This window comes from Falco naumanni, chromosome 5 (assembly GCF_017639655.2).
Source record: "Falco naumanni isolate bFalNau1 chromosome 5, bFalNau1.pat, whole genome shotgun sequence".
Taxonomy (NCBI): Eukaryota; Metazoa; Chordata; class Aves; order Falconiformes; family Falconidae; genus Falco; species Falco naumanni.
Window position 1 is genome coordinate 29632172 of NC_054058.1, and position 25393 is coordinate 29657564.

General features: G+C 41.3%; 1 protein-coding gene across 2 annotated transcripts in view; it reads left to right on the forward strand.

The window, feature by feature from the left end:
• TBXAS1 (thromboxane A synthase 1) overlaps positions 1-25393 on the forward strand; it is a 229924-nt gene that overhangs the window by 67142 nt on the left and 137389 nt on the right. For both annotated transcript variants that reach the window (XM_040595587.1, XM_040595586.1), the window contains exon 3: positions 13268-13320. In XM_040595587.1, coding sequence (XP_040451521.1) covers positions 13268-13320 — 53 coding nt within the window. The remainder of the gene's footprint in view (positions 1-13267; positions 13321-25393) is intronic.

Genomic DNA, 25393 nt, shown 5'->3' on the forward strand with positions numbered 1-25393 from the left:
CTTTTCTACTACTTCTGTAGTGTGACAATTTTTTTGTGGCTTAGAAAAAATAGGAATGTGTTAAATTCATGCTTAAAAGATTGCCTCTCTTCAGAGAAATTTGTTATCCTTTTTCTCATTTTCAACAAGGAAAACTTGCTATTGCAGCAGAGATTTTGACATTAAGTGTCCTGATAGAATAATAGGCGTGAGATGGATTGCAATCTATTGCCTCAAGACTTTGCCAATCATAAACCAAAATCAGTTAATGCATTGAGTTAAATCTTGCTATATTGTACAATGTGCTAGTAGTATTAAAAAAATCAATCCAGAAAATATATTGATTATATTATCTCCATAGCAACAAACAATAATGGGATAATGTTAGCTTAATAATTGTGCTTTGTGAAAACCTTTCAGAATAATTACTGCATTGTGGTCTTTTCACAATGTGGAATGCAATAATGCTTCTTCCTTGACTGCAGTCACCATCAGCACTGCGTCAAGAGATGGTTTTGTGTGCATGCATATGTATTCATGGGTAATTTTGCTCCGGGTGAAACAGTTTAGCAGACTATTTTGGATCCATCTTTAAATGGTCAAGACGACAAATTGGGAATTGTTTTCTATGTGGTTTGTTTTCTCCCACCTCCTCTGACAACTGGCTGCTGTAAAAAGAGGCTGTTAACATTCCTTCTCCCGCGTCTTTCTTTACAAGGCACAAAGATTTTGGTATTTAACAAAACTAAATGTCCGGCTGCTGTATTAGGGATTTGCAGGAGAGAGGAACTCTGCTCTAAAGACAATGCTTCAAAGCTGTTCCTTTAATTGAATTTCATCTATCATCCTCTAGCAATTACTTGTTCCACAGGAACTAAGATATTTACCTGTATTTTGGAGGACCTGATTCTCTTACGCGTCCTGCATTGTCATATGAGTAACCTGAGGTTGTTATGAATAAGTATATATATATATTTTCTTACATATAAGTGGTGTGTGTGTGTGTGTAACAATTTTAGCTTGAAATTTTAGCAGGAGAGTCAGAGGAATAGATATAGTCTTCATCTGGGTCTTGCTTTTATTTTTACTTCCAGATCAACCCTGTAATTTTGATCTTGAATTAAAAAGATATGTTGACCCAAATCTGTGATGGAAAGGCCATGTTTTTAAAGTGGTCAACCCCCCCCCGGTTTAATCCCTGAAGTTTAAGCAGCTCCTAAACTGTCCTGTCTCTATGAAAGCCCTCAGGGACCCGGCACTGGATCAGGTGTGCATTCACCTTTTGGTTGTGCCACTATTTCCTGATGTACCTATTATCCAAGAGCTGAGTTTAGAGGTCTGCCAGCAGAGAGTAGGCTGCTGCCAGATCTTGCACCAGCAGGGGATTCTCCATGGTTTTCATAGGGTGCCCGGTACTATCCCCAGTGGTATGGCGGGATGCCCCTTTACTTCCCAGGGCATGAGTGGATGCCACATTCTCCAATGGTCACTCCTCCATCCCTTTTCCTGTGGGATAAACACTGATGTCAGACAGATTAAAAGTTTAGCACCACTCCTTAACAGTGCATTGTATTATTTTGATTATTACTTCTGGACAGAATTTGTCCTTCAAAGTCCATAATTTGATTACTATTTTTTTTCCCTCCATTTACCACACAGGAGTCCCCTGTTCTTTGAGGACCTCCCAGGATAAAGACCCTGCTTTAGAACTACTGTTTACAATATGTGACCATCTTGGGGCTAGGAATGGGCAAACCCTCGATGCTGTAGCTGGTGGCACTTTGGTGCTGTATACATAAGAAATGCAGTGCAGTGCAGGAGCTGACAGATTTCCATTTGAGATGATGCCTTCATAAGGAGTGTGACTGTGCTTTTGTCCTCTGCCATTGTTTTCCTCTTCAGTCCCTCCAGATTGTTGCTTTATGGGGAGGGTGTGATGGAAGAGTTGGTTTCTGACCCAGGCAGTGGTTACTTTCTGCCAGTAGCCCACTCCCCTAGGAATGTGGTTAATTCACAGGGAGAGGGAGGAGCAGTGGTTGCTCTTGACTTCATGCCTTGTGCCAAAATATCTAGATCTGTATAGCTGTTGTACTGAATGAGGGTGCCAAGCTCCTCTCTCCTTTTCTGGGTGCAGATAAATGCGGTTATGAAAGTGCAGCTAAATGTATCGGTTCCTCTGGAAAATATCTGGTATTTGCAGATGTGTAGCATCATTCATTAAAAAAAAAAATACAAACAAACAAAAAAAAACAAACCCCCCAAATAACCCAGATGTATTGACAAGGTGCTTTTTCTGATGCTGCTGCAGCATCCAGCCCTGAGTGATGATCTAGAAAGAGAAATGAGTTGTTGACACAAGGCAATTCAACCCCCACCTCCAAAACCAGGCTCTTCTCTCTATGAAATTGTCACAGTTAAAGCTGTGACCTGTGCTTCTGTTTGGTACCTGCTGTGCTTGCCCTAGGCGCTGGCCAGTGGCCTTGCTGATCCCTAGTGCTGTCCCAAATTCTCATTCCACTGCAGACTCCTGTTTAGTTTCCTTGTGCTATCTCGGCTCCTACTGCTCTCTACAATCTTGTCTCCAGCCCACACAGAGGTTGGCACTGCTTGTTTCTGTCTGTCTCTTCCTAATCCTTTGTTCCAGGGAGGCCTGATGCAGCTTTCTAGTGTGTCTGTCTTCTGTGCTTGGATCCTACCAGCTACCACATGGGTGGCTTGGGTCTTAAACAGTGTGTGGCTTCAGTACAGAACATGAAGAGTAATTTACCTTACGAAAACAATGAGATTTTGTTGGAATAATTATTTTAAGATGGGTGAAGATTCAACTGCCTGGTGTGATGTGGCTGTTGGGGATGCAGCGTGTTTTGCTCCCAAGGGGATAAAACCATAAAACCACAGGATCTTACAGCACAGTTCTGTCCGTAGTAGGTTAGGCTAGGTCTTGCTGACCTGGCGGACTGTCAATCTGGGAGCAGGGTGAAGCACACAGAGTGTTTGTTCACATAGGGTGAAGATGCTTGTAGCTCAGCAGCCACATGACCCCTCATGCCCTGCTGAATGTATGGGCTCATCTCAAGGATTGTGTGTGTCAAGCTGACAGCTTGTCTGCCCCTAACCTTGTGGCTCCTACGGAGGTGCCATGTGATAGATGGTAGCAAAAAGGGACCTGTCATGCCTATGCCTGGCCTGTCCATGCTACAGATAGCAGCACACTCTGTTCTGCATCAGAGGCCAGCACAATCTATAGGGACATTTTTCTCCTTTTGTGCTTGAGAGCCTGCATCCATACAAGGTGGGAATTAGACAAGAGGAAGCTGGGCTTGTCCAGCTATGTTAAACTACAGAAATAGTCCTAGTATCTTTCAGTAATGCATTAAGTGGCATGATTAATGTCTGTCGCATGTAATGCTCTTTCCAGGTCTCTTCCCTTGATGGAGTACTTTGTGTGCAGCCTAGTGCTTTGATTTGGGCACTGTTTTTTGTCTTAGTGTCTTCACAATGAAAGATTGAAATCTGGGAGCTGAACAGAGATGGAGCTTGTGATAATCTTTAGTTCTTTCAGACATATATTTCCTATATATGGTCACAGATAATTAAGTGACATTGATTTTATAATCCATTCCTAAACAATGGTAGAGACCCTTAGCACAATATGAGGGAAACATCTCTGAGGAGGCCAAGATATTACCATCTACTGAATGAGTAATGTTACTTCCTAAAGTCAAATTTTTTCTTGAAACCTACCTGTCTAAATAGTATCCACTTAGGCACTTGTGAGTTAAAGCAATGTGAGATAGCCCAGAGTTCACATCAAAAAAGAAAGCTTAAACACTGTCATCCCAGTTCTGCAGGTGAAGATGTAAGATTTGCACGTGGAAATGTGATTTTTCCAGTTCTTATTTCAAAGTCTGTTTGAACTCTATGGCATCTAAGAAAGACTATTGCATAGTGGCATTGGTTAATATCTTTTATCCTTGAAAATAACATTTTCATAATCTGAAGGAATCTGCTGTTGACTGTTCTGAGGAAGAGGGGGACACTCTTCAGAAGTGGAAAAACTCCCTGGAGAAAAGAGTCCTTGCCTCTCTCTTGGGAAAGAAGTCGACTTCCATTTCTCAAAAAGCTAATCTGTTGCCCCCTACAACAATGCTGTGTAGTCAGAGTACTCCCAAAATGTTTGTTTTCCTTAGATTTAGCTAGCATGTCTGTCTGTCCTACAAGAACTTGTTTCCATTTCTTTAAGTTATGCAACTACTGCTTTGCTTCCCTTAAGGGAGGCCAGCAAAGAAAACTATTAAAATTCATTCACCATTAGTAAGATGTGCTGAATGCTTACGTTAATCCATCTGAGAGACATTGAGCACACAGTGAAAATATACACTGTGATGGTCTTCTATTGTACAATGAATTCCCTCCTATAGAGAGCACTGTAGTTCTCTGTTTTCCTCTTGTAATTTGAGGATATAGTAATATTAAGAAAGGCAACAAAGATGGTTAGTGATCCAGTGGAATTACATACAAGAAGAGATTGTGTAGGACAGAATTACAATCTATTTTGGAAAGAAGACAACTTAGAAAAGATTCAGTGGAAATTACATACTCTAATAAAAAAAATATCCAGCATTCCTTTCTCTTTTTTTTTTCCTAGTTTCTTGACTTATTATAAATATATGTTTATCACAGGATCAGAAATTGCAGTGAGTCTGTAAGACCTCATATGGAGCCTTTCATGAACACACACTGCACAAATTGTATTTCTCTTTGTACGTGTCCTCATAATGACATGTTTTCTGTTTTTGATAAAGGTTCCTAGAAGCCTGAATAGGTGTCTTCTGTGACATTCACTATTAAGTAAAATAAGGGCCTAGCAGGTTTAAGTGTTATCTAGACAATAGTCCTAATAAAAATAGTAAGGTTGCAATTATAGCTCTACAGTAGATATAAACAAAGTCTAAGCTAATGGCAGGCAACTTCCAAATAGATAAAAAGAAATATTATTTTAGCCAGTGTAATCAGTCTGGAGAATTCATCATTGCAAGAATCAAGGAGGGAGTCAAATACAGCAGCTGGAATAATTTGAGGGTCTGGATAATTTTATGACTAATTACATTTATAGCTATGCATATTATGATAAGAGTAATTGAATCTTAAGCTAACAGTTGGGTGAGGAAGAAACCTCCTCCTATTTAAAGCTTTTAGAGTTAACTGTGTATGTAGGGTTGTTTTCCTCTTGCCTTTCTCCAGAGCGGCAGGCATGTAGTATGTCTGAAAGCTCAGAAATAGATCGCATTTGTTGATACTCCTATCTCATATACTGTCTGCGTATCTGTGGCAGAGAAGGATGGTTTTGTAAGATACCAGGAGGGAGGACTGAGAAACCTGTGACTTGTCTCTGGCTCTACCGTTGGCCACTTGTGTGGTATCTGTCAAATTGCTTCATCTTGTGTACTTCCAACTCCCCACCTGTGACAGATGGGCATTTACTGTCCCAGAGATGTTGTGGAAATGGAATTTGTAAAGTGAAATGAGACTGAAAAGAGAAAGACAAAAAGAAAGTGCAATTCTCATTGCAGTGTGCCAAATTAATGTGTGAGGCCATGTCTGTATGGGAATGCTTTGGAACATTAAGGTGAATCAACTAGGAGTGCAAATGCAGTGTGCACATATGAAAGTGCAGTAAAACTTTTCCATGAGAGGTGTCTCTCTAATTCTGGAAGTGGCTGTGTATCACCTTGAGAGGCTGGTGTAGGTGGGCTGGGTTATTCATCCTACGCTCCATTTTTTTTTTTAAGTATCCATATCTTATCCCCTCTGCCTCAAAACCCTTCTTGAGGTTCTTGTCTGCACTATTCTGACTGGGAGGCTGTTCTAAAATCTTACTACTTTGATAGTCAGTAACTTTTATCTAATTTCTAGCAACATTTATCCATGGCCAGTTTATACTCATTTGATCTTTTAATGTAGACCTTTATATTAAATACATATTTTTGCCTCCCTGATGATTACTCTCAGTACTTTTATAGACAGCAAGCATGTCTACTCCCTTTGGTCTGCTGAAATGAACCTTTGGTTTGCTAAAATGAACACTCCTAATTACGACTTGTAAGACAGGCCTTCTGTTCCCCGAGGAACCTTGTAACCCTTCTCTCTACTCGTTCCATTTTTAATTCATTTCGTTTGAATGTGGCTCACAGACTCACATGCAGCATTCCAGAGAAAGCGTATCCCAGATATTCTGCGTTTGTAGTTTCCATCGTACTAGTTCATCATTATCCTGTGGTTGGTGTGTCCATCCAGATTTTTCCCTTCTCTTCTCTGTTATTTTCAAGCAATAATCTACTCCTGCAGAAATTCTTGGAGTTAACGTAGTCCCTCTAAGGGCATGAAGCTTTGCTTTCAACTAAAGACTCCTCTGTTGCAGTTGTTCAGGTTCTTTAGGTCATCCAATTCTTCTGATACGACAATCTCAATCTGTCTGCCTGCTGAGGAAAGAATCTGTCTTTTGACCCAGAACCGTGAACATACTTCACTAAAGTCTGTCTGCTTTTTATGCCAACGTCAGCCCTCAAAACACTGAACAAGGTTCGCCCCAAGACTGACCCTTGAGAAATCTATGGGTTTCCTCCTTTCATGCCTGTACTTTTTCTTTCAACTTGCTCCATATTCATTTCTCTACATCTTGCGTGTTTACTGTCTCTTGATTTTTATCCTGATCTTCATCCTTTTGGGTGTGATGACTGCCTGCCACCAGACCAAATGCATTACTGAACTCTGTGTACATTTTTCACTGTTCCCTTGCTTAGAAAATGTGGTATCATCCCAAAGAAAGACAACATGCAATGTCTCCCATTTCCCATTCCTCTGACCCTCTTTCCCTTAGGTATTTGGGGTGAAGCAGGGTGCCAGGTTGTTACCAGTGGGCCAGAAGTGGTGCCTGAGGGGCTTTTAACTGGCTGCAGCTGCTCTGTCCAGCCGTGCCACTTATGCGGTGCTGGTGCTTACAACTCAAATGTTAAAAACATATGGTGGGGTTTCTGGGGAGGGGGCAGGGAGAAATAAAAATGTCTGAGGACTGCGTGTGTTCCATGCACTGGGAAATCTTGCATGCTATTGAGGTCAGGCTCACAATTGTGTATTTACTTGCTTGGCTTCCACTCCCTCCCGCCGACTCTTCCGTTACCAGTCTATTAGAATCAGCCATTAACCTGGTTAATGGGGAGAGACAGAAAATACCAGAAAGGATGATGTGCTTTTCTTAATTCCCCCTTGGAAACCTGACTGTTTTAAACTGTAAATGTCGCAAGAAAAGGCTGAGAAGGGTCCAAATGATGTCTCGCTTTTGTAATACAGGACACGCCGGCAGAGGAGAATGTGATGAAGCTGTGTTCTCCTTAGCACTTCACTGGCAAGTGATATTTGGGGGCAAAAGGGTAGTGCCCTGCCAAAACTGCCCAGGTGGCTTTGTTGGAGTGGTGAATCAGCATGACTGAATCTTATTGTGCCATCCCATCCTTTTGGGTGATAGGGTCCATTGAGGCAATATCTTGATGCCATCTGAACCTTTGGGTGATATGACTCAGTCCCAAGAGCCTCTGCCCTCTCTGACCAGGGCAGGTGACGGACAGCAGAAGGAGAAGAGGGTGATGAAGAGCATGGGATGAGGGCAGAGGGAAAGGGAGAGCTCATGCAAGAAGGGAAACAACCATTCTTCATGGGAGGACTCGAGCATTTTCTCCGAACAGTATACGGCAGGTCCTTGTTCCAGGCAGCAAGGGCTAATACAGCACACAGAAATAAACCTGCCCACTTACTTTTTATTAAAGACCTGAAAAGGTAGAAGGAAAAAATTTGCAATTTGTTTGGTATTTAGTTCAGGTAATTTTTTTTAATTGTGTAATGAGAACACATTGTCCAAATTTTCATATGCAGATTCAATTAGTGTTCAGTTAATTAGCCTTTACAGATGAGGATTAACTTAATTACATAACACTAACCTCTCTTAATAACTATTAAGGGTAGGAAAGCTGCTTTTAATAAATTTGGAAGGGCTATATGTGTTTTTTAAATCTGAAATGGCATACACATAAATTAAACCAAATTACACACAGAGGAGAGCCATTAAGGGTAATGATCAAAGGAAACAAACTATGTACATGGCTCAGAATCAGGCTGGTTAGAAGTTCGTGCTGTTTTCTTCCTCTTGTCTGCTGGCATCCTAGTGTGTTTGCTAGGATTATTACTGGAGATGATGTACAGTCTGGGTTCATTCCTTCAAAGTGGGCTGCAGTTTGATACAACGTTGTTTTAATTAAATGTTAGCTTGTATTAAAAATAACTAGGTACTAGGTTATTAGCAGTTGTTTTTTTCCAGGTGGTGTAAGGAAAAAAAGACAGGAAGCCCATTGAATACTAAAAATCTGATCCATAAATGTCATTCGTTGTCATTATGTACCATAAAACACTGTATAGATTTTTGTCTTTTGATATGAGATGTGCACTCAAATAACTATGCTGTGGTTATTAATATCACAGTGAAACAGAACATCATATCTAACTACAGGGTGGTGAGGGTGGAGCATATATGGGACTAGTGATGAGATGTGGTGTCTCTGGCTTCTGAGTCACACACAGGTTTGAATCCAGGCTGTCTGGGTAAGTGACTGACATCAGGTAATATGTGATGCTTTTCAGAAAGGGGCAACAAAAGAACCCTTTTTGCCTTGGCTGTTCTTGCACAGGTAATGTTTCCCCCTTGCAGTGTATTTTGATGGGCACACCACACCTATTTCCACACAGCTCAGTAGCTTTTGTGGCATTCAGTACATGACAAAAAAGGGCTACCCTTAACTGCATTCTGCAAGTCACTTTTTTGGAATTCAAATTTTGAGTTACTGTGAGGAGCATGCATCTGCTGGATCCCAGCTTTGTGGCCCTCTGCAAACCATTTTATCTAGCAACCCTTAAGAACTACAGCTAAGTTCATAAACCACATGATGTGTTTTCCATCTGCAGCAAGCTGGAACATTACAAACCATTTTCTGTGCAGTCTGGGTGACTTTAAGCTTGAGCTTAAGCTTAAAGTCACTTAAAAGTCCCCATTTGTAGCCATGAGATCTGCAGGTATTGAGTAACTAATAAAAATAGGTTGGATATGCCTCATATTAGATACCCCAGAAATCAAAATGCATGGTACTACTGCCTCTTTGTGAAAACTTTGGCTTAGTGCCTACACCCGTTTTCAGCAAGGAGGGAAGATGACATTGCTGCAGATTTTTTTCCTTGCTGTGAGGAGCTAGCCAAGGTAAACATGCAACAAGGAGGAAATTGCTGAAGGGATCCATCTTGGAGTGGCAGAATCTATTGAAAAAAGGAAAGGGGATACTTGAGCCAACAGTCCTTTCTGAAGCCCTTTCATGTGTGTGCTGCTCAAGCTGAAGCCTCAACTTTTGATATCTCAAGATGGTTGGCAGTGAGCAGACTTTGCTCTGGCTGATGCAGACTCAAATCTTGTTCCCTTCCATAAGGGTTGCACCTGTATCCCTGAGAGCAGGATTTGGCCTTGTGAGTGGTTCTGCCCACTGATGCAGTTGATGATACATGCTTGGAGAAAGGGGAGAATGCAAATTCCCTGTAGGGAGGCAACCGCCAGCCATGTAAACAAAGAAGCCTTCTGGGTGTGCAGCAGTCAGCCCACTTGAGCTGCTGTTTCCATGGTATACCAGATGCTGTAAAATATGCTTTCTTCAGGGAAAGAAGCTTTTCATACTCCTGCATTACCTTATTTGATAATGGGCTGTCATCAGGCTGGTACCTCACTGTAGAGGCCACATGCAGCAAGTCCCCTCTGCTCCAACTCTTTTCTGAGTTGATGATAATTCATATTCTGCATCTGCCAAGCAAAGAAAAAGCTAAGTAATTACCTTATTGTTGTGAGTGACTTTAATGTGCTACAGTTCCTCCTGATGTACATGGTGTCATACGTAATACTGCCCATTGTTCTGATATTGTTTCCTCCTGTTTTCCCAAAATCATATGGTTCCATTTTCCCCTGATTATTCCCTCCTAACCCTCACATTGCTTCATTATAGCTCCTCTGTTACAGCTGTTTAAGCCACTGGGTACACCTCAGCAGGCACCATTTCTGAGTTAGCTTCCTCTCCTTGTGTTTACCCACTGGGTGATCCTGAGTCAAAGAGAGGTCTGGTTTTCTACATTTTCTTGTAAAACAGTTGCTACTAGTAGGCAGATGCTTAGTTGTCCCATAGGTACTAAGTACAATTGCGATTATAAACCTGGACAAACCTGAAATAATGAGCTTTGGAGCAGATTGACCTCAGCTAGTGTAAATAAGTTAGCAAAAGCTCTTACGTGGCTTGCTGTGCTTCAAACATGACTCACAGGAGGAGGAGAAGGATGTTTTCAAGGTACCTGTCTACTGGAAGCTGTGTTCAAGGATGGTACTGCAAAACTGGCAGAACTATATGGACGTGGCATATCCCCTCATTGTGTACTGGGACTGTCAGGTTCATTGGCCTTCCTCATGGCTATCAAGAAGAAACAAAAGTGTGTTCATACGACCCCCACTTCCTCCAGCTGAAAGGCATACCTTGGCTTATAAGGGATGCATGCACAAATTCTCCCTGCCTGGCCCATGCTCCTGCCACTGCCGCCTTCCAGGGATTCATGTGCTGTTCGTTTGCTAATCCTTCCCAGGCAGCACGAGACCTGCTCCCGAGTGCTCACCATGCCTGTGAAGGGACATGGACAGCAGAGGCAGGCAGTGGTGTGGATGTGTGTGTGATGGTGCAGGATATGAGAAGGTGCCCCAGAGCATAGAGAACAAGTACTTTTTTTAACTCCTGAAGATGCTTTCTCGCAATCTTTCCCAGATACCTTTCAATTCCTTCTCTCCCCCCATCTTACAAGCTTGTACTTCTTACTTTGCAGAAGAAAAAGTAAGTGTGGTTAATTTTAAGCCAGTGCAATCATTTAGGAGACCTGGAGGTGGAAAATCAGTTACTGTTTAACAGCCCTGATTTGAAATGTGTTCTGCCTGACCCCTCTACGGTAGTGAGCCAGAAGCAGCGCTTCCAAGAAGCCGGCTTTCTGGAAGGCTTTTTCACTGAATCATTTAAAGCCTAGGCTTCTTGTAAATGTTAATATCCTGCTGGCTCACTGGAATGCGGCTGCTGGATACAGCAAGTGTAGTACCTATGTGCGTGTTCGCAATCCAAAGCGAAACTTGGCAGGCAAGGTTCAAGCTGTAGTTTGGGATATCCTTGCTGAAGGTTCGGGCTAGGAGGCAAGTCGGCTGGAGGGCAGACCTGCTTTGGTGTTGTCTCACAAGACTGGAAGTCCCCCTGCCCTGAGCTACCGATACTGTTGTGCTACAGCAGTGTCTTGTATCCCGTGTCGGGCTGTGCGCCGTAGTGCAGAGCGGTGCCCTGTGCCGGTGCCTCGGCGCGGCTGTCGGTGCCAGCAGTGTGCGGGCAGGCTGGCTTCGCTCTCCCAGGCAAAGCGGTCAGGGTGCACCGGTGTGCCCAGCCTGCTTCACCCAGCCTTAGGTGGCTGCCTGGAGAGTAGTGCCGAGGGGAATGTGGCCAAAGGATTTCCCCTTGCACCAGCAGGGCAAGGCAGCAGGCGACCTTCGTCATGCTGAAATCACAGCAATTGCAGGCTGAAACCCTGCTCCTGTTGCAGCATTGCTATAGCAAAATGCAGGCTGGTGTGACTGTGTACGTACCTTTTCCGTTCCCTCGATGTCTGCAGATAAAAGCCTTCTTGAGTTAGCTGTGTGTATTTGTGGTACTACAAAGGCTTTGTCCACCTTAGTATGTGTGCTAATAGATGAGGCTTTTCTGCTTACCTTAGCAGTAAAGTATTTTTCAGGTGAGAATATATATTTTCTTCCAGCAATCTTCTAAACCACCTCCTTCATAATTTTATCTTCAGTGTGTTTTCTTACATGCCATCCAGTGCTTTAGCTTTTTGTAGCTTAAGGAAAACCTGCAGTTCTTGCCTTTAACCTGGAGACACATTGTCCTGTAGAATAAACATATTGCAAGTCCAGGATTATTTTTTTTTAAAAAAAGCACAAATGTATTAAAAATAAAAAATAATAATTGAAGGGCTCTGTAAGAGTAGGACTGTGGGTGGTGGCAAGTGCTTTTCTCATTTGGGTGATAACCTAGTACCCAAGGGTAGTAACTAGAATAACTACTTTTGACTACCAGATTTTCTTTTGCTTAGTGTGGTAAAATGCTCCCAAAGCATACACATATTACGTGGTCTTATTTATTTATGTTTATGGTTGATATATTTACAGTAGCTCTAGCTAATACTCTGCAGTATGTATTAAAAAAAAAAAAAGAAAGACTAAGAGGCATAAGTATTCTACTTTGTTAGTGAATTTTCTCTGAAGAATGAAGATAGATCACAATAGTCTTTCTTGATTTAATATAAATGCAGATTAATGCAGTCAAATGTGTTATTTTTCCATAAACAATTTACAAACACAATGCAGTATGATTCTCAAATATCAGACTTTTGTTAAAACAGACTTCTTTATTTATTCACTTTTGGGGATACATTTTGCACACCTTCTTTGAGATTAATCAATCTGAAATCATTGAGGACACCAACACTTTAGTATAGTGGCAGGTTTATTTATATAAATGGATACCAATTTTCATCAATTATGAAAATGAAACACAGTAAAAATTTTGGAAGTTTGTTAAAGTAAGTCTGCTTACTGTTCTGCAGAGTGTCAGTGTGCTAAACTCTAGGTATGCAGGTTTGGGGTTTTTTTTGGTAACATAACTGAAACCAAACCAAGACCATCTTCTCACTTTCCCTGTGTTTCTCTTGTCTCCCTGTGTGTAATATAGTCTCCCTGTGTGTAATAAGTCACATACTTATTCTCTACCAATTTATCCGTCACCTTTTCCATCCGCATACACATTAGAAAAAAATCGTGAGTCAAGACCCCAGTCATGAAATCAATTAAAAAAAAAATAAATCATGAAATGGTAATATTTTGGAGTGTAAAACCCCGATAAAAGCATGTGTCATGGCTTTTCAGGTCTCTTTTGGGGTTGGGATTTTTTTTCAGTCATCATTTCTATACTCTGCTGTCACAGATGGACAATGACAGAAAGGTAAGGTTATGAGATAATACCATGGTTCTCCTAGTTGAGGTTCAAAGTTTTGGTGTGAGTGTTAGCAACACTGTAATAGAGTTTATGTTAAGTACTGTTCTAAAATACTTCAATTTTTTTCTTTTCTCCAGGGTTTTTGGGAAAACCACACAAAACTCATAAGGGAGTATGGACCTGTTTGTGGGTAAGCTTAGTAGTGCCATCAGCTTTCTTCTTCTCTGGCTCTTGCTGTTTGGGTTTGTTGGGTGAGAGAGGAGAAAATGCCAAGATAAGATGTTCATCAAAACGCAGTGTGTGGTGTTTCAGCCTGGGGGACAGAGGTGGAGGTTGTTTGATCACATGCAGAAAGTAACCTCGGCTTATTTTAGTTCAGCATTTGGTGTTGGGCTTCATTATTGTCTTTCTAATTTTAATTATGCACATAAAAGTTTAGTCTTTTTCAGAACTGTACAAAGCTACCGGACTTCAATAATCTTTTTTCATCTGCATATTCTTTATACTTATGGTGAACAGTAGAAATAATAATTTATTATCTTAAAAAAACCCTCAGTTTATGTTATAGTATGAATTTGGCTTAGATGTTGATATCTATATTTACGCAAAATTCCTAAACTTAAAACACAATGAAGTACAGATTAGAAATGAGGCATTCCTCTCTCGGTAGCTCAACTGTGCTATCTTAGCAGTTTATTAGGAGTAAAGAGGGTTTAAGCAGTATATCCCTTCATACAAGCCCACATTTCTCTAAATGTCATTTCTGTTCCAAGAACTACTTTTCAGTTGTCATAATTTTAAGTGGAAATGCAATTATTTCATGGTAGCTTCTATTGTTGTGGTCAGTTGGTATTTGTAGAACAACCATTACTTCAATATGTAAGTATCAAGCAATATCCACAAAGTACAATGTCAAATTTTTTTTCTTGTGTTCTGCAAGCAGTGTAAGATACTTGTAAGAGAGCATATATGAATGTGTGTGTATATTTGATCATAAATGATATAAATATGCTTTGTATGCTCTTCCAGCAAAAAGCCTCTATCAGAAAGAAGTCAGATTCAGGCATATGAAGCAGTTGATGCTCCAGTCATAGCTGCCTTGTGGCATTTATGCTCAGCCCTAAGGACAAAGTGCTGCAAGAAGTGATGGAAATAATGAATTCCAAGGGTTAGGTACTTGTCTAAGAGGAAATAATACAGTGCCTTGGCTGGCCAGGAATGGGGAAAGATATTCATTAACACTGTGGCAATTTGTATCTTGTGTAACAAATGGAAAATGACGGAGGCTTATTATCTCCACGACCTTTGGTGTGATGCCCTTAAATGACAATAATGTAAGAACACTGGCATTTCATTCCTCAGTGTATTTCCCTGCTTATTAATACAATGCCTATTTTTTTTCTAAGCTGAATTTGAGACAACTTGCTATTTAGTCATCTGTCTGCTTACTCAGCCAGGCAGAAGCTATGTCATCAGAGAAAGAGATGTATAATTACAGTGTGTGAGAGGATAGATAGAAAGTTTCATTTTTCCAGTTTACCCACAATTCTTACAGAATGAAACCTCTGTGAGACTTGCATGGGCTGCAAAGCTGGATGATGGTCTAAGTGGTCAGCCAGGACAGTTCTGACTCTTTGGGACCCTGTAGGTAGGAGGAGTGAGCAGAATGAGCATAACCATGTCCTATTTGTTGCATGCATTAAAAACTCAATGTGTGAGGGATCTAGTAGACTGGCGGAGAAAAAATGCTGCTTTCTGATGTCTCCCAGGAACACAAAGCTGAGGTCAAACATTGCTGTGCTTGAGGTAAGATTTATTTGTAGCTGAAGGAGGATGTTTTAAAACCTGGCTTGTGAGCTGCTGTTCAATAGGTGTAGTATGTGTCAGAGGGTATTTATCACAGTCCTGTCAACTAAAGAAATTCCTTCTCCTTCCCTATACATCTGCGTGATTCTTCCTGTGATTCTTTGAAATACGCAATTGAAATAGGTAGGTGTGTTTATGTGTACGGTCCCAGCAAAGTATTGGATCTGGCAGTTAGAAGAAGATGTGGCGTTTTGCTTTTTCCAGATTGAAAACTGCTTTCCAATAAGCATAAAGAGCAATGATCTTTATTTCTACAGTGGTGAAGTGAGTTGAATACAAATCTTTGGAACTGAAGCCTTTTTTTCTTTCTAAGGTCACTTGAATAGTCTGAATGATACCATCACAACTGTTTTCTTTTGTGTGTGAATTGGTTTCCTTGACAACAGGATGTCAAATCAACTTTTCAGCTTTAATCAAGTCAAAACAATATATCCCTTCCATTCCAAAAGGCCTCAAGTCGTAGAGAATTATTTCAAGTGAGGCTTTTGTAGGTCACAAAAGCTTTTTTTTCCCCCTTCACTCCCATGTGCAGATCCAAAGGAGAGGTGATGGTATTACTCTTTTATAAAGAGGGACAATGCAAATAGTCTTCAAGTTGTGTTTGCGTGCTGTGAAAACTGTCTGTTTTCATACAGAGATGGCCCAAGATGGAGGCCAAGGCAGAAACAAACAGCTCTGCTTTGGCGCGAAAGCAGAGTTGCAGCATTTCTGTTCAACGGGGGAATCCAAGCCACCGATGTGACTTCTGAAGAGATCCAGCAACAGAGTGGTAGTCTTTGGTTCGGCTTCAGTTTGGAGTACCTTCCATAAAACTATCTCTTCTCAAATATGTGTGCTGGTTCTCTGTAACAAAAATTAAAAGTGAAAAATATGCTATTTGGAAAGCAATATACTGATACATGTTAAAATTTGCTTTGAATATTCTCCTTTTTGTAGTAAGAGTTTTGCAGGAAAGTAGTCCTGGTTTCTGTGGAAATTAGTGACTCGTGTCACTTACTTTGTGGATGAACTTTGATGTTTTGTTACTTTATTTTCACCCCCACCGTATCCCACTGTTCCATTTCAATTGTAGGTTATGGCTACTGATCAGAAATAGGTGGAGAGAGCAGAGAGAGAAATAAAGAGCTTCTGGGTTGAAGAGGGGAAATAAAGGGGGAGAATTTACTTTATGGAATTAGAAAGGCAATTACTACAACATGAGCAGAGCTGCAGAGGCAGTGTGTTAATTTTACTTTATATATACGGTTCGTATGCATTTGACCCCTCTACTATGATTGCATCATTATGACTTTACAGCGCTGTAAGCATGTATTGCTGATCTGGAGATGGAGAATAGCACCAAAATAAGTAATATACTCTTGGCCCAACGACATGCTATTGAAGGAACAGAAAATATGATACAGCCCCAAGCAGGCAGGTGATTGCCTCTGGGATGAATGAGAACCCATTCTGCCTCCAACAGTAGCAATGCATTTGGATAAGGGGAAGAGTGTAAGAGTTCATAACATAGACCTCACCACATATAATCAAACAGTAAGAACAGAAGATTAAAATTCAGCGCAAATTGTAGGGTGACACACTTTCTTCATGTCCTTTTGCATCTGAAACAGTTTGCAGCAGGTCAAACTCTATTCTTATTCTTCCTTCACTTCAACCTGCTGTGAGAAGTCTGAGCAACTATGTAGTAGAATAAGTGCTAAATAGGACAAGAACAAAATAAGGCAGAGACAAAGAGGTGGATCTATGAGCAGCTAGAGGACGGAGTTTGTATTAAACCACTTCTAGAAAGCAGAAGACAATCTGAGTATTTGAGCTCAGGGTGGTCAGGCTGTGAACTGGCAAAGGGAGGCAACAAGCTCAAAATCTGCATTTTTAAACAGGAGGAGGAATTAATGAGAACATTTCTGACAAGAACCAGCTGTAAACCATTTCCAATCACAAATAAAACCACCAGCAGGAAACTGCATCTACCCATGTTGAGCCTCTGCTGGGCTCCAGCATAAGCAGACCAGGATCAGCACAGTACCACAGAAACCATCTCAAGGTACAGGCCCTCCTGAAGCATCTTGTGAACACACAGATGTGGATGGAGCTCCATTTCCATATGAAGAGTATCTTGCTTGCCAGTGGGTTACTTCAGCATTTTTAAGTAAGACACAGAACGCAACTTAAAACAGGACAGGCAATTTTTCTTAAGGTGTCTATGGGATTACTCAATTCCTGATCTGTGTACGGTGGGTGGTTTTTTCCTTAAACACATCCTAATATTCCTTAAATGATTTTCTAATAAGCTACTACTGGAGCCAAGATCAAGCCTGGTCACTTAAGTGATTGGGTGGTTTAAAGGATTGGGATAGATCGTGGAGGCAGTCACTAACTTGAAACGTGTCCAGGGGTGAGTTGTGATTGTAAACCATGCTGGCAGCTGACAGCTTTTCAGAAGTCTATGCAGCCAGAGTTAGCTCTGTCTTAACGCTTGAATTCTCTTCTCACCAAAAAAGGTTGTTGCGGATGGCACTAGTTAGCATTTCTGCAGATGAGTCCGTAATCAAACAGTTGTGAACAAGGCACAGGCTGTTCTCATTGCAGCTCCTGGCCACTGCACCAGGACTGAGGCGTGCTGGATACTCATTGTGGAGGTCTGGGGCTTTCCCTTTCTGTGTACAGAAGGTGGATGTGCATTTCTGGGATTTGGGCCTCTAGAACTTTTCTCAAAGTCTGTCCTCCTCAAATACCTCAGAGCAAAACTATGGTGGATAGGGGCAGGATCTCCTCCTGCAGGTAACAGCTGATGTCTTCATCATGCAGTTAATTTACCTGAAGAAACAGTGTCTTTATTGCCATTTTAATTTAATTTTTTTTTAATCCCTCTGTGTTTCTAGCCTTATTCTGCTTTATACAGAAAGAGTAATCCCAGGACAAGTAATCTCATCTTTTTCTCTGAAGGCTCATGTAAAGAAATAATTTGTTTTATGAAACAATCTTATCCTGTTTGATTTCCTCTTTTGCACTGAGGGTCTAATGAACTTACTACCTCTGCTGTGGTCCTTCATTTATTTTGGCATTTTAAAGAATTTACTTTTTATATTTCAGCTAGAGAATATCATACGTGGGCAAGGATGGGGGGAGGGAAGAAAACAGGCTTCCTCTTTTCTGATCTATAGCTCTTCATAATCTCTGTTTCACATTTAACCTGATAAAGATTTTTGGTAGCCTTGCTTGCCTGGATTTTTGTTTTCTTACAGAGTGGTACACATTTTTGGCCAGAGTCGAGTCTTTCATATTTCATCAAGATTTATTTTTTCTCACTGTGTTTCCTCATTTATGTATTGTGATAAGTTCCTTTGATTCTAAAGGATTGTTGATGATCGGCCCCAAAATTGCTATTGTGAATTAGTTACCTCTTTTTTCCTTTAAATACTTTTTACTTTAAATACCTGCGAACAGTACAGCAGAACCCTTAAATTTGTGCCTAACTTTGAGCACCTGAGTAATCCCATTAAAGCCAATGGTATTACTCAATATGCTTCAAGTTAGGCAGAAGTTTATCTACCTTGCTGAATCAGGGCCATAAAAGAAACAGTTGCATTTGTGCCTGAAAAATACTGTCTGCTGTTGGTACACATAAACACCTAGGTTTATTGTAGCTGAAAGTTAATGGGAAGAAAAATATTTCTTCCCCCTCCCCACCCTCTCATTTGACAGCACTTTGCATGTAGACAGCTATATTGCTGCTCTGTGCAATGTGCTAGCCATTCTCTCTGAAACGGAAAAGATCATCTCAAAAATTGATTGAACAGTAGGAGCATCTTAACATTGTTAAATTAAACTTTCAGACCCCTTCTTTCCTTGTTCTTTTAATTAACACTTCCAGAATTTGTTAATAGTAACCTATTTTTTAGAAGCTGTCTTGTCAAAAAGAGTGAAACTCAACAATAATCCTGGCAGAAATGTAGTGTCACGGTACAATGCCACATCTCCAGGTGACCCCACACACTTAAACATAATTAGGTATTGGTTATAGTTAGTTCCAATGATTAAATCAAGCTGCTGGAATGAGTCATGTGAGTTACTTATGGGTATATCATCACCAGTTTCTCTTCTTCTCGCTAGAGCTAATTGGTCTTAAAAACATAGCCTTTTATGGGACTGCTGCCTAAAGATTTACCCAAAAGGTGGCATACCACACTGTTCTGAGAATTGGAGTCTAGTGTTATTGTTACAGTTGTAATCGTTTTTGTGGGCTGCCTGATCATTATGGAGTATTTTACGTTCTGTGTACAGAGACCTGTGGGATGCAGTTTATAGACAGAATTTATGGTAAATTAGTTGGCTAGTTTAATTCTGGAATGTTTCAAATGTACTTAGGTCCCTGGAACATTGCAAATTGATGCTTAGTGTACTAGTAATGTTGAAGGTATTAATTAATGAGCTCGTCTTAGCCATGGACAAATCTTATATGTGGACTATGACCCCCCCATGAGAAGCATGCAAATTGAGCTTGTCTACTCTGTGATGGTGGTAAGTTTTTTACTGTAGCCTCTTTCTGTTCTGGTCAGGCCCAGGGACACTGTGTTCTAGGTATTCAGAGACAGAGACTCAAAGGCCTGCTAAAATGTCACAGTCCCAGCCCTCAGAGCAGGCAAAGCCATTTGGATGGAAAAGTTTGATGTGAGTGGTAAACTCTTCTGCGTGCAAAGATTTCAGTCTCTTCTCTGAGACTCCAGACATTGCCCTGGGGTGGCTGAGCTGCCGGCGTGTGCTCACTGCTGTGCTTTTTCCAAGTTTCTTTCCTCCATCCATGACTGCCCCATGACTCTACTGCAGCTGTTCAAGCCAATGTAAGTCAAAGACCTGATGTAATCTTTTACACCTCTGGAAAGAGAGTGTGAAATCCAACCAAATGAAACACACATTTTATATGCTCTTGGCAAGGCAGCAAAGGACAGTGCTTGTCACCTGCACCGTGTCCCTGATGCTCGTTCCTGTATTCAACAGTATGTGCAAACTACTGTGGTTGCAGCTTCAGTGTGTTTGTGCAGAAGGAAATCTCCTGACTGGTATGGCTCTGCTGAGATGGCTTTGGCCAGATGCAGAAGGGCTTCTGTGGGGTTGGCCAGAAATGTGTCAGCTCCTAAGATTGATAAGGGAAGAACAGAGCGGGCCTTTGTACCATATCTTAGCATCTGAAGAACCTGATTAAACCTTGGTCTGCTTCTGCATGTGCCGGTAGCAGCTGTAGCTAGGAGGAGGTTTCACTTTGCTTCCGAGGAGGTGTTTCTTTGTTCCCGTTTCCTTGCATGTTGGTAGTGCAGCACTTAGCTGTTAAAACATAGTCCTTGTGAGCTCCAGGTTAAAATTATTTGAAAACTGAAATTTCTTTTGAAAACATGCTGCCTGAGGAGCGTTTTCCAGCTAATATACTGCACAGGTGACCTTTGATCTGTACTGCCTGCTTCTTAGCTAATTAATGCTTAAATTCATCATTTTAAAGGGCTTGGGATGGGACTGCTAAACAGATTGCCTCTTCTTAACCATGTAACACTGTCATGATCAGCACCTGCATACCAGACTGTCATCCTAATTCAAGGCAGGGGGAGAAAGTATTCAGAGTAACCCCACAGTTATAAAAGGTAGTTTCCTAGACTTAATTTCACCTTGATCTACCCCTCTCCACCATCTACCAAAGCCTGCATTTGTTAATCTTCTTAACAGGCTGTAAAGTCCACCTTGTAATTTTCCCCCCCTTTTCACCACTTGGGAAGAAGCAGGCTGAGGGCTTTTAAAAGCCTGAAAAATCTGAGGCATTGTTTCAGTATTCCAATCCTATTAGACAGTATGGGAAAACAGCAGTATTGTGGATTTTGCGGTGCATATTAAACACTTTCATTAGAATTTCCTGCAGCAACTGAGAAGTATTGATGCAAACCTGAAGTGGATAAATACAATATGTAATGTTCAGTAGCTATTAATGGTCTCTGGTTTCACCCGCTATGTATCTGATTATGACCTGGTGTTCCCAGTGCCATGCATGGTAATTTTTAAATGAAGTTCCTGAATCATTTCCCCTACTCTGCACAGAGGGAGGAAAATACATCATCCCTCCCAACATGTGTGTGTGTCTGTGACCCCTTCCCTTTCTTGGCAGCCCTTGAAGCAGATGAACTTTAAACTAATGCTGTAACTCAGGAGCTCCTCCTGCTCTCCTTGGTTGCCCAGCATTTCACAGGAGTCAGGTTGCTGCCTCTCCAGGTGACTCCCTCCTGCCACTTTATTACCCTTCTTTGTGGCAGCCCAAAGAAGTCTAAAAGCAGCTTGTGACTGCTTTCTGGTGTGCTATGAGAAACATCAAGCGAAAGGGATTTCCCTTCCCCCCCCCCCCCCCCCCCCCCCCATATGTCCCCCACTAGGGGCTGGAGAAGAAGGATGCAGAAAAGAAGCTGCAAATCAGTGGCCTGTTGCATGTCCCTGTTCTCTGCAAGCCCCAGCACAGGCTGAAGCATCCATGGCTCTGTCCCCTCCTCATGCTCATCTGCCAGGAGCTCCAGGATGCAGATGCCGGTTAGACCCTCTCTCCCCATGCCGGAGAGTACTCAGACAAGACTTCGTGGGGCCTCTGCACCTTAGGACACCAAAGCATTGCACAGGAATGAAATGGGAGTGTCTCTTATTTAGTTTCTTAGAAATAGCCATATTTTCCTCTTTGAGAATGACCACGCTTTGTCAGGTATCTATGCAGGTTCTTTCCATCAGTTGCTGCCTGTTGTCCTTTGACAGTGCCACCACTTTGTTGGTCTGGACTTTGTTTTGTTTTTTCTTTTTACATTGACAGCCTTGCCTTGTAGGCTTTGCATTCATGCTTTTGCTGTGACTTTTTTTCTCCCCTAAATATTTGCTCTGGCTTCATTTTCTCTGTCTTAATTATCTCCATCCTCTTCAGCTCTACGCTACCTTTCCTCCATGCTCTAATTTTACTCTTTCCTGTTTTTCTTATCCATGTAGAACTGAAAACAGTAACATGACCTGACAATTTTTACGTCATTCCAAGGGTTTTATGTACTTCCATAAATCTCTTCATTACTTTTTTTATTGTTTTGTCATATATAGGTTTTAGTTTTTTCCTCTACCTTATTAGTCTGGGGATCAATTTTAGTGTACTATGTTTTATTAGTAGTAAGGGGAACAAAATACCTCCTTTTTCTTTGTTGGCTTGGCACCATCTTCAAATTACCCTTTTTCTCTGTTTGACTACCTGTCTGCATTCCCTGGAGAGTCTGCTTTATGTGACCTTCTGCTGGTACTGAACTGGGTATGATTTCATCAGGCAACAGGCAAAAGTGTACCCCACTGCAGAGGAGGATGTTGTTTTCAGCTGTTATTCTATTTATTTTCTTTTTTTTTCTTCTAGTTTAGAGAGTGTGGAATGAGCTGAGCCACCATTATACTGGGGATTGTGAATCTTTCCTTCAATTGAATTTGGTGGCAAAACCTGAAGGCTTGTCTTGAAGGAGGATTTTAGTCATACTGATGAAATTGTACTGGAGTAATTAAACTGCTACAGTAAAGAAACAGCCTCCCATGGACAGACGCAGCAGTCCTGGAATGATACAAACTACATCAAGGAAAAAAACGACCATCTTCCCCAGCAATTGTTGTATCTTTAGGGGTCTGTTCCCATAGGAGTTTTTTCTAGTCCAACTTCATTAAGATTCAAATCATATCCTGTCCCAGAATCTCCTCTTTCCCCCATGTAAAGAAGCCTGAAAACAGTGGTCTGGACCTTCAAGCTGTTGTTTACTTCAGTGTAGCTCCATTAGAGGCATAGAACCATGACTATTTGAGGATCTTCACCCAGTGTTTTTAGATGTCTCTCATGTTGTATAACTTCGATTTTTGGATGATGGTGCCTATTGAATAAAATCAGGTTTTGTACAGCAAATTTTAAGACATATCCAGACATCTTAAAGTAGTTTACAGAAAAAGGAGTGAGTTGGGAGCAATGTTCTGACTCTGTAAGGGCTAGCTGTAGACATTTTATCACTCAGCAATAATCCAAGCTTTTCTGTCAATGTTGGAATCTATTTTATTGCAAAAGGATCTTGGCAAGGACACTGGGAATTGCTGCAGAGTCTTTCAAAGTGACATTATGAGAGGTTCTCAGTTCTTTGGGACCTTTTATTGCATGGAACATCTTATGATGTCCCTCTGTGTGAAGGGCCAAAGTCAAATGTTATCAAAGCAGCCTAACAATTTTATACATCTGCTTGCTGTCCATTTGGCCCAGTAGGAAATAAGTTGTGCATGGGGCAGGAGGAAGAGAAAGTAGGTCTACAAGTGCAGCACAGAGGCAAATGTTAAAATAGGTCAGATAATAACGTAATGTCACGTGGAAAGGCATTAGTCATTAAATATTGAATTACTTTATATTAAAATATTTTAAATTCTGATTTTTGAGGCAGTGTATTGCAAAATGGTAAGATTAATACTTGAAGCACCTAAACTTATTCTACTAGAGACTCAACTTTTTTCCTGCCTCAGTAGCATCTGATCTGCCTTTGCCCAATTACTAGCGGGGTTGGATTTTTGTCAATAGTGAAGAACAGAATCAAGTTTGTGAAACTGCTGTATCTTTTTCTCATGTTCATTTCCTTAGAAAAACATTTAAACAAATACATAGTTTGTAAGCCTTCAAGTAGACCCTGATAGTCCTGCGAGTATGTATAAACACAGTGGTGTATCTGTTCTGAGTGTTGTGTTCAGCATATTTCCCCATCCCATGCCTCTGTTGAGCTTGCCATTTTGAATATTGGATTTCTGCAGGCAGCTGTTTACATGCTTTGCACCAGCTGGCACCCCCAAAATTCAGAGGCTGCCCCTGCCTGCCGCCTCCTGACGGAGGGGTCAAAGCAGCAGGTTGCACTGAGGTTGGAGGACAAGCAGGTGTTGCTGGTAACGCTAAAACTGCCATGCAGGCAGTGTTGTATACGTAACTGCAAGGTCTCTGCTGGATTAAAAAGGCTTCAGGTTGAGGAGAGCATGATCAATAATTACAAATATTAAAAGTGGTCCCTTGTCTTGATTTCCTACCTTTTCCCCCCTTCCTTCTTTGCCTACAGGACACGAAGCAACTGAATCCCCCAGACGATTGCTCATGCATTTACATTTTCATTTGCTTGGTTTATAGCAAGATTGTTCCAGCTTTTGGGAGGGACAGCTATCAAAGGCGAACAGGCACTGCCATTGTGTTTTATTGTTCCAGTCCATTTTTCCCTGTGAATGCAGGTGGGAGTTTTTCAGTGGGTTGGTTTTGTATTTTTGCTTTCTCTTTCTTCTAAGCATTTATAACCCTTTTATTGTCAGTCTTCAATCATTTTTGATAGATCAATATATTTACTTCAATGGTGGTTCATCCTCCAGTTGTGCTTGAGGTTTGGGTTTGTTTTTTGTTGTTTTTTTTTTCTTTGTTTATAGGGGTTATGAATAGATTCAGTGGGTTGTATCTCTGCTATACCTCTGCAGTTGTGTGAGGATCAAGTCACTTCATCTTGCCCTAATATCTGTATATTTAGAAGCCATATGAAGTGTTTACATTGGTCTGTTTTCAAATCTATTTGTTTCCCCCTCTTTCTAGGTAGAATTTGAACAATTAAAAATGTAATTTTTGGTTCAGAAATGTTCTCCTCAGAAATCCTAAATATGACTGCTGGTGTTTCATGCATGCTCAGCCATTTGGAGGGATGGCTTTAGGAAACTGCTCCAGCAGAATCCAAAGATCCAGAGGGTTTGGGGAGTAACATAGCAAAGTAATGTTGGATGATAACTTTTACTGAGATGACTCAGAAATGAGAGAGGTCCACAGGAGTCCTGAGGTGTTTAGCCAAGCAGCTGTGACTGAGCTAAAGAGGAGAAATTCTTGAGCCTGCATCTCACCTATGTCCCATGGCATCCAGATGCAGGCCCAGGACAGCTGTTTAATGCAGCTGTGAAGAGAGCTCAAACATGTGCAGTGTGCATGTGGGGATCGGGTGCCAGTGTTGGTGTGATACACTGCATGCTGGCTGGCCATCAGAAGGAGGAGGCGGGTGAACAGGACCTGCTGTTCTGCGGTGAAAGGGTAAGTCTGTGGAAGAGGAGAGGGCTAGATACACTCTTCCGTTTTCAGGGATTTGGGTTGTTTCAGGGTACAATGACGTATATGCCATTTGTTATACAATCGCCCTCTTTTCCCCCTCAAAACAAAGAAAGCAGCAAAAGAAGCATGTTTGTTACAACTGATAGTATGTACAACGTGGTAAATGGAAAATAGGTCAACTAGGCGGTGCTCTTACTAATATTACTGTTTGAAACATGATCTGTGATTTATGACTGTGTATTAAATATTGGGGAAAATCCCTGAA